At 38.6% G+C, this 13,402-nt stretch overlaps 1 protein-coding gene and 1 non-coding gene across 3 annotated transcripts; both read right to left on the bottom strand.

The window, feature by feature from the left end:
* Positions 1 to 11,088: 11,088 nt before the first annotated feature.
* Positions 11,089 to 11,555, bottom strand: LOC114619547 (small nuclear ribonucleoprotein Sm D1-like). Of its 2 annotated transcripts, XM_028765378.1 has the most exons (2): positions 11,465 to 11,555; positions 11,089 to 11,341 (listed from the first exon to the last, which is right to left on the bottom strand). In XM_028765378.1, the coding sequence occupies exons 1-2, from the start codon at positions 11,553 to 11,555 to the stop codon at positions 11,196 to 11,198; spliced, it is 237 nt and encodes a 78-aa protein (XP_028621211.1). In that variant the 3' UTR covers positions 11,089 to 11,195. The 2 variants fall into 2 exon arrangements, with proteins under 2 accessions (XP_028621211.1, XP_028621205.1); XM_028765372.1 differs by having other exon boundaries at positions 11,089 to 11,555.
* Positions 11,556 to 13,240: 1,685 nt separating this feature from the next.
* On the bottom strand, positions 13,241 to 13,402 carry LOC114621950. Its single transcript, XR_003711504.1, has one exon. It is a non-coding gene; the product is annotated as a U1 spliceosomal RNA (small nuclear RNA).

The raw sequence follows: 13,402 nt of genomic DNA, 5'->3' as shown, positions 1-13,402 counted from the left end.
TGAATGCTGGGATTAAAGGTGTGTACCACCATCCTTGGATCTAAATTTAGCTGGGTGGGTTCTTGCCCCAACATCCCACTCCCTTAATTTGCTATCTTCTAGAACACAGGATTCAGTTTCATTTCACTTCCTAGTGCTCCTTTAATACTCAAACCATATATTTTATATTTTTCCTATCTAAGTTTGCTATGCTTGTTCAAAATTCTCTTCATGAGACTTAACCAGGAACAAAGTCTCTGCTGGGCTCCTTTGAGTCTTTCTTTGTCAATGCAATTAATATAAATCCCTTTTCCTTAGCCTCAGGTAGACTCTTCAGACAAGAGCAAAAAACAGCCACATTCTTCACCAGCTTACCACAAAAACAGTCTCTATTCCACATACTGAAATTCTTCTCTGAAACCTCTTGGGCCAGGTTTGCACTGTTCAAATCACTCACACTAAAAAATTCTTCCATATTTCTTACTATGATGGCTCATTAAGCCCCACTTAAAATATTCCATGGCTTTCCAAATCCAAAGTCCCCAAATCCACATTCTTCTAAACAAAAGCATGGTCAGGCCTATCACAGCAATACCCCACTCCTGGTACCACCTGTTTTAGTTAGGGTTTTACTGCTCTGAACAGACACCATGGCCGAGGCAAGTCTTATAAGGGACAACATTTAATTGAGGCTGGCTTACAGATTCAGAGGTTCAGTCTATTATCATCAAGGTGGGAGCATAGCAGCATCCAGGCAGGCATGGTGCAGGCAGAGCTGAGAGTTCTACATCTTCATCTGAAGGCTGCTACTGGAAAACTGGCTTCCAGACAACTAGGATGAGGGTCTTAACGCCTCTCAATGACTTTGACACATCTATTCCAACAAGGCAACACCTCCAAATAGTGCCACTACCTGGACCAAGTGTATTCAAACCATCACAGTGTTGAAAAATGAAAATACTACTACGTGCATATAAGGAAATGATTTATTAAACAGGTTTCACAGGAGTCCACAGAGACTGAAGCTACAAACAAAGACCCTGTATGGGTCTGAGCAAGGTCCTCTGCATATACTTTATAGTTGTGTAGTTTCATGGTCTTGTGGGACTCCCAATGATGGGGGGAGTTTGTCTCTGACTTTTTTTTTTTTTTGCCTGCATTTCAGACTCATTTCCTCCTGCTTGGTTGCCTCATCCAGCCTTGATATGAGGGTTTATGTTTCATTTTATTGTAACTTGTTAGACCATTCAGTGGAGATCTCTGGGAAGTCTGCTTCTTTTTTTGAAAGAAAATGGAAAAGGTGTGGATGTTAGGAAGAGGGAAGATGGGGGAAGGGTAGAGGGAGGGGAAACTGCAATGGGTATCTAATATATAAAAGAATAAAAGAAAAATCATTTATAATAATAATTTGTAACTGTTTTATGAAAGTTATAGTTTGTAAGCCCCTCAAATTATTATAGCAATTTAATTCATTTTTGGAAACATTTCATATATAGAATGCAAACATATGTGGTTATGAAATAAGCTAGGAGACAATACCAACATTAGATGCAATGCTGCAGAAGCATTTCATATAGCTGCATTATTGGCTCATTACTTCTGCAACACTGCAAAGAGCTATAGTAGATGATGTTGGTCCTGTTATTTCCCCCTGGAAAAAATCAGTTCTGGCCTGCTCTATCTCTCATTACTGTGATGATGGCTGTATCCAGATGCTAAGCACTCAAGGGGCACTCCAATGCAGTGTTAAGGAATGAACACTTCATCCCCCAAGAATGTAACATTCCGAGAGAAAACAGTCCTCCTTCTGACACTAATAAAATTGAGAAGGTGTGTAATAAATCAGAGATCAAAAGGAAAAACTTGAAATTGTTAAAGGTATATGGCCCCTCAAAGGGAGTCTCTGTTTTTCTCTTTCCAATACACAAAGTCACACATTATAACTGTAATAGCAAAGTTTGTAGACACGTAAGAACAACAATGATAAAGTGTTCAAACATAACTCAGAAAATTGCTGAAGTACTCTTAAGAAAGATCTCTTTTTTGATTCCTTCCCTTCTCCCTTCCTCCCTTCCTTCCTCCCTCTCTTCTTCCCTTCCTCCCTCCCTCTCTCTCTATCCTTTCCTTCCCCTTCTTTCCCCTTCCTTCCCCTTCCTTCCCCTTCCTTCCTTCTCTCCTTCCTTCCTTTTCTCCTTCCTTCCTTCTTTCCTTCCTTCCCTCCCTCCATCCCTCCTTCCTTCCTTTCTTCCTTTCAGAGCTGCTCAGGAACAAGCCAAGGGGTCTAACATATACTTTACCATTAAGCTACATCTCTAGCTCCAACAAAGCTACTCTAATTGAAGGCCAAGGAATAAATACCTAGAGATATAATATCTAAGGATCACTTATGAAATGCCTTATTCTGAGATAAGTATCCCACTTTTAGGGATTTTTCATGTCTTCCTATTCACAAAAAGGAGACTACAGAATTTGACAGTCTCATTTACCTGAATAAACTTTCTAATAAAAAAACTACATAAGAAAATCTAAAGAAAAACAAACCCAAAATTTGTTTATATAAAAGACAAAATAGCTTCCAAATAACTTTTTCTATATTCTACATCTGAACAATCAGACTAATTTAACCAAAAGTATGCCAAAGATACTTTCTAAAATGCCCATGTATGCATTTTCTAACAAAATACAAATTATTGTATACACACACATATGTGATACATATACATATGTGATATATATATATATATATATATATATATATATATGATGACTATCAGTATAAGCTAAAAAGTACTAAATAAATGTACTTATTTTGCTAAAACATGTAATTCCTAAGGTTTTTCTTTTTGTTTTTAAAAACAAGTCTGTGTACACATACATGTCTCTATTAAATGTATGCTACATGTGTGCATGCACTCATGGAGCCCAGGAGAGAGCATTAGCTCCCCTCCAAGTAGGGAATGGAGAGATGTCTGCCATGTAAGCCTGTTGAGCCACAGGGCCAGCCAAGCACTTCCCCTGAGTACCTCCAACCAACAGGTTCCACTCACAGAAGAAGGAAGTAGGCTTCAGGCATGAAAATGACTTTGGGGCGGGACAGGAAAGTCAGCTCAGATATTCTGCCCAACCTGATAAGCCCTTAGAAACAGTGATCACAGGAGTGTTCACTGGACTTTGTTTATTGCCTTGCTTGTTCTTTAACTATTTGTGTTTATTGTCTTGCTTGTTCCTTGACTATTTGCATCTATTTTATTGCTTGTTCAACCTAGAACTGACCTTAGTACTTGCATGTAATTAAAATGGTATAAAAGCAGATTGGATCTCGAAAAAAAAAAAAAGAGCAGATAAATATTTAAAAAAAAAAGAAAAGAAAACTTCATAGCCATGTATAAGACTCCCTTCAGTTGTTTTTAAACATGTGGACACCTGGTCTACATTCCAAGATTCAGTAGTGAGTCTGTAATAAGTCCTGAGACATGGCACTTAAGCACCTCCACATAGAGAACCTCTTCTCTAAAAATCCCTAACTTGACTCCTGGCTTCAGTAGTCTATTACTCTCCACTTTAAAAAATAATATTTAGGTACTTTCCCACTGAACACTGATATATATGATATTTAATGTTTTTGTATAATGCTATGTTTTGTGGTTTTATTTTTTCTTTTTTGGAGCCAGTCTTTCAAATGAAGTTCCCAATAATGCATAGAAAATGCAAGTTGAAAAGATCATAGTGAGTTATTTATAAGTCAAATGCACTTTGAATGCATAAGTATTGGCATTTATTTTGAGATATTCCTTTATAAAATAATTCTATTGTTAGGAATTGGTCTGGTGCTACGTATAATGCTAAGTTTTGAACCCCAAAATCTGGTTGCCATCCAGATGAGTGCATTCTCATGTACACCAACCTTTGTTGTGTAAACCTTACCCCCCAATTTAAAGCCGAATGGTTAATAAAAAGCTAGGGCCTGTGATTGGGCAGTAGAGAGAGGAAGGCTGAGCTTGGGGATTGGTGAGGGGTCTCAGGAGAGACTAGGGGGAAGATACGGAAGAGGAAGATGGAAAACGAAGAAAGAAGTGGAGGCCACCATGAGACCAGATCAATCTTGAGCATGTGTCTAGGAGAAATGCAACCTGAGAACAGGCTGACGGAGTAAAAGCAGCCAGGACAAGAGTCGAACAGCAAGTAACAAGAGGCATCTGGTTTGAATACAGGTAAGACTACTGGGCATAGAACCTGCCCAGTCTAGGTTTACAGTCTGTAAATAACATACCAGGTTTTTGTGTTCTTTATACAGGCTAGCTAGAATAAATAATTCATTTACATTCTATCAGTAAAAATTAATTCTAATTTATAAGCAGTTAAAATTTTAATGTCATTCAATGTTTCTAAGTTCAAACCGTTATGTCTTGTTCTGACTTGAACTGATGCCACTGGAGGAATGTATAGTGATTTAACTTCATTACTTAAATTAATGGGCTTTTATTTTCTGACAGAGTGACTACACATTTTCTACTATTCCAAAAGAGAACATCAGTGAGTACATACCATTCATGCCCTTTTGGGCCTGGGTCACTTCACTCAAGGTAATATTTTCTAGTTCCATCCATTTGGTATTTGTGGTGTCTTTGTTTTTAATAGCTGGGTAGTATTCCACTGTGTAAATGAATTACATTTTCTTTATCCATCATTCAGCTGAGGGACATCTGGGTTGTTTCCAGTTATGGCTATTATAAATAAGTCTGCTATGAACATAGTTGACCAAGTGTCCTTTTGGTATGATGGAGAACTTTTTGAGGCATATGCCAGGAGTGGTATAGCTGGGTCTTCAGGTGGAACTATTCCCAATTTTCTGAGAAGCTGCCAGATTGATTTCCAGAGTGGTTGTACAAGTTTACAATCGGACCAGCAATAGAGTAGTGTTCCTCTTTCTCCATATCCTCACCAGCATATGCTGTCACTTGAGGTTTTGATCTTAGCCATTCTGATGAGTATAAGGTGTAATCTCAGAGTCATATTAATTGGCATTTCCCTGATGACTAATGACTCTGGACATTTCTTTAATGGTTTCTTGGCCATTGGAAATTTCTCTGTTGAGCTCTGTACCCCGTTTTTAATTGGGTTATTTGTGGTTTTGGTGTCTAACTTATTGAATTCTTTTTTTTTTTATTGGATGATTTATTTACATTTCCTATGTTGTCCCCTTACCCCATCCCCCACCACCCCCTCGGAACCCCCAATCCCCTCGCCCCTCCTCCTTCTTCTCTGTGGATGTAACCTCTATCTACACCCCCCCACTCCCACCTCCCCACCCTCAAAATTCCCACCCCCTGGGGCATCCAGCCTTCATGAGGTCAAGGTTCTCTTCTTCCACCTATGCCCAGCAGGGCCCTCCACTTTTACATATTCAGCTGAAGCCCTGGATCCCCCCCTAAGTGCTCCCAGGCTGGTGGTTTAGACCCTGGGAGCTGTGGTTGGTTGGTATTGTTGCTCTCCTCATGGTGCCACAAACCCTTTCAGCTCCTTCAGTCTTCACTCTAACTCCTCTATTGAGAACCCCATGATCAGTTCAATGGCTAGTTGTGAGCATCTGCCTCTGAATATGTCTGACTCTTGAAGGCCTCTGAGGAGATATCCATATCAGGCTCTTATCAGCATGCACTTCCTGTCTTCCACATCAGCATCTACCTTTGGTGATTGCACATGGGATAGATACTCAGGTGGGGTGGTCTTGAGACGGCCCCTCCTTCAGTTTCTGTCCCTCACTTTGTCTCCATATTTGCTCCCTTGAGTATTTTGTTGCTCCTTCTAAGAAGGACCGAATCACCCTCACTTGGTCTTCCTTCTTTATGGACTTCATGTGGCCTGTGAGTTGCATCTTGGGCATTTCAAGGTTCTAGGCTAATATCCAATAATCAGTGAGTGAATACCATGTGTCTTCTTTTGTGATTGGCTTACCTCACTCAGGATGATAATTTCTAGTTCCATCCATTTACCAAGGAACCTCTCGAATTCATTGTTTTTAATAGCTGAGTAATACTCCATTGTGTAAATATACCACATTTTTTGAATCCATTCCTCAGTTGAAGGACATCTGGGTTCTTTCCAGCTCCTGGCTATTATAAATAAGGCTGCTATGAACATAGTTGAGCATATGTCCTTATTATATGTTCGAGCACCTTCTGGGTATATGCCTAGGAGTGGTATAGCTGGATCCTCGGGTAATGCTATGTCCAATTTTCTGAGGAACCGCCAGACTGATTTCCAAAGTGGTTGCACCATCTTGCAGTCCCACCAACAATGGAGGAGTGTTCCTCTTTCTCCACACCCTCGCCAGCATCTACTATCACCTGAGTTTTTAATCTTAGCCATTCTGACTGGTGTGAGATGGAATCTCAGGGTTGTTTTGATTTGCATTTCCCTGACGACTAAGGATGCTGAACATTTCTTTAGATGCTTCTCGGCCATTCGAGTTTCTTCCGTTGAAAATTCTTTGTTAAGCTCTATACCCCATTTTTTAATAGGGTAATTTGGTTGTCTGGAGTCTAATTTCTTGAGTTCTTTGTATATATTGGATATTAGCCCTCTATCAGATGAAGGATTGGTAAAGATCTTTTCCCAATTTGTTGGTTGTCGTTTTGTCCTATTGACAGTGTCCTTTGCCTTACAGAAACTTTGCAATTTTATGAAGTCCCATTTGTCAATTCTCGATCTTAGAGCATATGCCATTGGAGTTCTGTTCAGGAACTTTTCCCCTGTGCCCAAGTATTCGAGGCTTTTCCCCACCTTCTCTTCTATTAGTTTCAGTGTATCTGGTTTTATGTGGAGGTCCTTTATCCACATAGACTTGAGCTTTGTACAAGGGGATAAGAATGGATCAATTTTCATTCTTCTACATGTTGTCTTCCAGTTGAACCAGCACCATTTGTTGAAAATGCTGTCCTTTTTCCACTGGACAGTTTTAGCTCCTTTGTCAAAGATCAAGTGACCATAGGAGTGTGGGTTCATTTCTGGGTCTTCAGTTCTATTCCATTGATCTTCCTGCCTGTCTCTGTACCAATACCAGGTAGTTTTTATCACTATTGCTCTGTAGTACAGCTTGAGGTCAGGGATGGTAATTCCTCCAGAAGTTCTTTTATTGTTGAGAATAGTTTTCGCTATCCTGGGTTTTTTGTTATTCCATATGAATTTGAGAATTTCCTTTTCTAACTCTGTGAAGAATTGAGTTGGGATTTTAATGGGGATTGCATTGAATCTGTAGATTGCTTTTGGCAAGATGGCCATTTTTATTATATTAATCCTGCCAATCCATGAGCATGGGAGATCTTTCCATCTTCTGAGATCTTCTTCAATTTCTTTCTTCAGAGACTTGAAGTTCTTGTCATACAGGTCTTTCACTTGCTTGGTTAGATTCACACCAAGGTATTTTATATTATTTGCAACTATTGTGAAGGGTGTCATTTCCCTAATTTCTTTTTCAGTCTGTTTATCTTTCATGTAGAGGAAGGCTACTGATTTGTTTGAGTTGATTTTATAACCAGCCACTTTGCTGAAGTTGTTTATCAGGTTTAGGAGTTCTCTGGTTGAAGTTTGGGGGTCACTTAAGTATACTATCATATCATTTGCAAATAGCGATATTTTGACTTCTTCCTTTCCTATTTGTATCCCTTTGACTTCTTTTTGCTGTCTAATTGCTCTGGCTAAGACTTCCAGTACTATATTGAATAGGTAGGGGGAGAGTGGGCAACCTTGTCTAGTCCCTGATCTTAGTGGGATTGCTTCAAGTTTCTCTCCATTTAGCTTGATGTTGGCTACTGGTTTGCTGTAAATTGCTTTTACTATGTTTAGGTAGGGGCCTTGAATTCCTGATCTTTCCAAGACTTTTATCATGAAGGGATGTTGAATTTTGTCAAATGCTTTCTCAGCATCTAGTGAGATGATCATGTGGTTTTTTTCTTTAAGTTTGTTTATATAGTGGATTACATTGATGGATTTCCGAATATTGAACCATCCCTGCATTCCTGGGATAAAACCTACTTGATCATGATGGATGATTGTTTTGATGTGGTCTTGGATTCGGTTTGCTAGAATTTTATTGAGTATTTTTGCATCGATGTTCATAAGGGAGATTGGTCTGAAGTTCTCTTTCTTTGTCGGGTCCTTGTGGGGTTTGGGTATGAGTGTAATTGTAGCTTCATAGAACGAATTGGGTAGTGTTCCTTCTGTCTCTATTTTGTGGAATAGTTTGAAGAGAATTGGTATTAGGTCTTCCTTGAAGGTCTGATAGAATTCTGCACTAAAACCATCTGGTCCTGGGCTTTTTTTAGTGGGGAGGCTTTTGATGACTGCTGCTATTTCCTGAGGGGTTATGGGACTATTTAGATGGTTTATCTGCTCCTGGTTTAACTTCGGTACCTGGTATCTGTCTAGGAAATTGTCCATTTCATCCAGGTTTTCCAGTTTTGTTGAGTATAGGCCTTTGTAGTAGGATCTGATGATTTTTTGAATTTCTTCAGTTTCTGTTGTTATGTCTCCCTTTTCAGTTCTGATTTTATTAATTTGGATACTGTCTCTGTGCCCTCTGGTTAATCTGGCTAAGGGTTTATCTATCTTGTTGATTTTCTCAAAGAACCAACTCCTGGTTTTATTGATATTTTGTATTGTTCTTTCTGTTTCTATTTGGTTGATTTCAGCCCTGAGTTTGATTATTTCCTGCCTTCTACTCCTCCTGGGTGTATTTGCTTCTTTTTGTTCTAGAGCTTTTAGTTGTGCAGTCAACTTGTTAGTGTGTGCTCTTTCCAGTTTCTTTTTGTAGGCACTTAGAGCTATGAGCTTTCCTCTTAGCACTGCCTTCATGGAGTCCCACAAGTTTTGGTATGATGTGTCCTCATTTTCATTGAATTCTAAAAAGTCTTTTATTTCTTTCTTTATTTCTTCCTTGACAAAGTCATCATTGAGTAGAGAGTTGTTCAGTTTCCATGTGTACGTGGGTTTTTCATTGTTTTTGTCATTATTAAAGACCAGTCTTAGTCCGTGGTGATCTGATAAGATGCAAGGGATTATTTCAATCTTTTTGTATCTGTAGAGGCTTGTTTTGTGACCAATTATATGGTCTATTTTGGAGAAGGTACCATGAGGTGCTGAGAAAAAGGTATATTCTTTTGTTTTAGGATGAAATGTTCTATAGATGTCTGTTAAGTCCATTTGGTTCATAACTTCTGTTAATTTCAAAGTGTCTCTGTTTAGTTTCTGTTTCCATGATCTGTCCATTGCTGACAGTGGGGTGTTGAAATCCCCCACTATTATTGTGTGAGGTGTAATGTGTGTTTTGAGCTTTAGTAAAGTATTGAATTCTTTATATAGCTCAAATACTAGCCCTTGGACAGATATAGAGTGGGTGAAGATCTTTTCCCAATGTGTGGGCTGTCATTTTGTTCTATTTACAGTATCCTTTGCCTTACAGAAGCTTTTCAGTTTAGTGAGGTCCCATTTATTGGTTGTTGATTTTAGTGCCTGAGCTGTGGGTATTCTATATTCTGGGTATTCGGGGTATTCAGGAAGTTATCTCTGTAGGAATGTGTTCATATTCCCCACTTTTTCTTCTATTAGATTTAGTGTATCCAGTTTTATGTTGTGGTCTTTGATCTACTTGGACTTGAGTTTTGTGTAGGGTGATAAATATGGATCTATTTGCATTCTTCTACATAAAGATGTTCAGTTAGACCAGCACCATTTGTTGGAGATGTTTTCCCTTTCCCATTGTTTGGTTTTGATGCCGTTGTAAAAAATCAAATGTCCTTAGATATGTAGGTTTATTTCTTGGTCAATTTCATTGATCAAACTGTCTGTTTCTTTGGGAATACCATGCAGCGTTTATTACTTTTGCTCTATAGTATAGCTTGAAGTACCTCCAGAAATTCCTTTATCTGGCAGGATTGTTTTAGCTTTCTTGCTTGTTTTTTTTTTCTATATGAAGTTAACAATTGCTCTTTCAAGGTCTGTAAAGATTGTCTTGGAATTTTGATGTCAATTGCATTGAATCTGTAGATCATATTTAGTAACCTGACCATTTTCATTTTGTTGATCCATGAGCATGGGAAATCATTCCATCTTCTGATATTTTCTTCAAATTCTTTCTTCAGAAGCTTGAACTTCTTGTTATACAGATCTTTCATTTGGCATTGTCTCCCTAACTTCTTTCTCAGCCTGTTTATTCCTTGTACAAAGGAGGGCTACAGATTTCTTTGAGTTAATTTTGTATCCAGCCACTTTGCTAAAGGTTGCTTATATACTGTCATATCATCTGCAAATAGCCATATTTTGACTTTTTCTAATCAAATTTATATCTCCTTGTTCTCCTTTGGTTGTTTTATTGCTCTAGCTAGGACTTCAAGTACCATATTGAAGAGATGGGGAGAGTGAGCAGCCTTTACTTGTCCCTGATTTTAGTAGCATTGTTTTTAAGTTTCTCTCCATTTAATTTTATGTTGGCTATCGGTCCATTTTATATTCCCTTTATTGTGTTTAGGTATGCACCTTATCTTTGATCTCTCTAAGACATTAACATGAAGCGGTGTTGGATTTTGTCAAAGGCTATTTCAGCGTCTAATGAGACAATCATTTGGGTTTTTTTCTTTCAGTTTATTTACATGGTGGCTTACATTGATGGAGTTTTATATATTGAAGTACTCCTGCATCCTGGGATGAAGCCTACTTGATCATGGTGGGTGTTGTCTTTGATGTGTTCTTGGATTTGGTTTGAGAGTATTAACTGCTTTTTTCTCCTACTCTTCTGTCAAGAAAGCTTTCTAAAAATGAAGGGAAAATATCCTATCAAACCTACCAAACTGTTTCTAATGTCTATTCTTTCTAGTCTTTGTCTATGTATAAGTTTTAAGAGTCAGAAATTAAATACACATAAACATGCAACCATTGCCATATGACGTTTTTAATACTCTGTGGGTGCTAAAATTCCTCTCAAGGTGGTTTTCTTGTATGTCGTAAATGTATTAAAATGTACTGTAACCCACTGCAAATTTAGACAAGCATAGAGGTTATTTTTGCTTTACAAATGCAAATGGCACTGTTGTGCTAGTTGACAAAAACAGCTCCTTTTTTTTCCCTACGCTTATGTTTATTAAAAACTGACAAACAAACAAAACATGTACAAAAAATATCCCCAAATTCCTTATCACTTTGAACAGTAATCTTGAGAGACATTATCGCCTAGGACCCCCTCTTCCTCTGCCGCGACCACATCCTCTTCCTCTACCACGGCCTTGGCCTCTTCCTGCAACAGCTTCTCTTTTCTTAGATTTTACCTTAGGTTCAACATCCACAAGTAGTGTATCTAGAGGTAAGCTGTCTGGTAGAATAAAATATCGAATATTACTGCCTCGAACACTCAATGTTTCCAACTGCACAGGTTCTCTGTTCTTCAGGGTCATCCTCACAGCTTTAAGGTGCTTATTCATGCTAACATCTACACCTGTGATTGTTCCATGGACTTGTGTTCCATTCTTCAATTCAATGGTTACAGTTTCATGACTCAATTTCATCAAAAATCTCACGAACTTCATCCTAGCGGTGTAGCCTTCCTTCTGTTCTGACTGTTCACAGAATTCAGGCTCCAAAGACCCAGGGACTAGGGGTATGAATGGCCGGAAGAGCGCACTCCAAAAACAACTCCTAAGAGGACAAGTTTATTTTGGCTCACACACTAGTCCATAATAGAGCAAGAAAGTATGGTAGAATTCATGTCAGAGCAACGTGGCAGAAACTCATTGTGTCTTGGAGGATCAAGATGCCAAGAATAGGACTGGAAGTAAGAGAGAGTCCAACCCTCAAGGCCTGTACCTAGGTGCCCACAACTAGCAGCTAGGCAAAGCCTTCCAAAACAGTGCCACCATCTGGGAGCATGTACTCAGAAACATCAGCCTATTGTGCTCACTTCACAAGCAAACTGTATAACACTATAATGTGTAATTTTGTTTACATTTTAAGTGATGTTAAAAAATATTTTAAAATAAATTATAGGAAGAAAGAAACATTTAGAGTTTTTGATAAATTGTGCTCCAATTTTCTATTGCTGCATAATAAAATCCCCACATTTTTGTGGCTAAAAAAAAAAATAACAATGTAATTTTTCCACTTAATCCTGACGAGCATCACATACACAATTGCTCCAAACTGAAAGATCCATTGCTACTGGAACGTGCAAGGTGAATCACTCATTTCTCTGGCACATAAGCAGAGATAGCTGGGATAACTTGGTGCTGTCTTAGCCTCTGGATATCTACATACCCTTTTTCATTTAACACTCCTGCTTGAGCCTCTTTATATGGTTATGGGTCCCACCAGCCCAAATGTGAATGTAAGGTTGTTTGTCTTTTTTTTTTTAGACCTTGACCTAAAAGGTCAAATCATGGAGAAGCCCACATTAAGGAAGGAAATGGTCTTCATTTTCTCCACTGAGAAGTTATTCAATGTCGCATTTGCATTAGGAGGGATTATTATGGACATCTTTGGAGCAAATGGAGAATGATATTTTGCTTTTTGATGGGGTGGCTAGAATCAGACCCGAGGCCTTGTATAGTCTAGGCAAGTACCCTGACAGTAGGCTACAACCTTAACCATCTTTTGTCCTATATTATTATTTTATGACAATGAATTTATTTTAAAAATAGATTAAACACATTTTAATTATATTTTCATGAATTACAAGTATCAGGCCATAGCAATAAGTAACTGCCACATACTCTTAGTGGTTGTGGTTATAGTTTGAATCTTAAATGCTGCTCAATGACCATAGACCGAAGGTTTAGGAACCAGCTTGTGGAACTATTGAGAGATGGCAGTACCTTAAAGAGGTGAGACTTTGTGAAGAAAATTAAGCATGTTCTTGAAGGAGATTTTGAACCCTACCATGTTTCTCTTTCTCTCTGTGTCTCTGTCTCTGTCTGTCTTTGTCTCTCTGTCTGTCTCTCTGTTTCTCTGTTTCTGTCTATTTCTGCCCCTGACTCTGTCTATGTGTCTCTCTCCTTCTCTCCCTACCCCCAGTCCCTGGCTGTCTTTATGCAAACCAGTCTATTCTGTCATGTGTTCTTTACCATGATGTTTTTATCCTATAGCTAAAGCTGTCTTTTCCCCTGTTAAGTTGTTAGTTTCAAGTATTTTGTCATTGTGATAGAAAGTTGACTAATACAGTATAATTTCAACATCTAGTTTTTTGTTTGTTTTGTTTTGTTTTGTTTTGTTTTAATCAGGGGAGAACGGGAACACAGTCTCCCACTACCACAAATTATGCAGTCGAGTTTCCCACATTTGGGGAAATTGGAGGGGTCAGCACATCCGGAGTGCAATGGATAAGCCTCGCCCTGGGAAAACCACCTTCGTGATCATGGTATCTCCCCTGCCAGGTAAGTAT

Source organism: Grammomys surdaster, unplaced genomic scaffold, assembly GCF_004785775.1.
Source record: "Grammomys surdaster isolate TR1022 unplaced genomic scaffold, NIH_TR_1.0 63, whole genome shotgun sequence".
Taxonomy (NCBI): Eukaryota; Metazoa; Chordata; class Mammalia; order Rodentia; family Muridae; genus Grammomys; species Grammomys surdaster.
The sequence above is the reverse complement of the archived record's forward strand: the minus strand, read 5'-3'. Positions and strand labels throughout refer to the sequence as shown.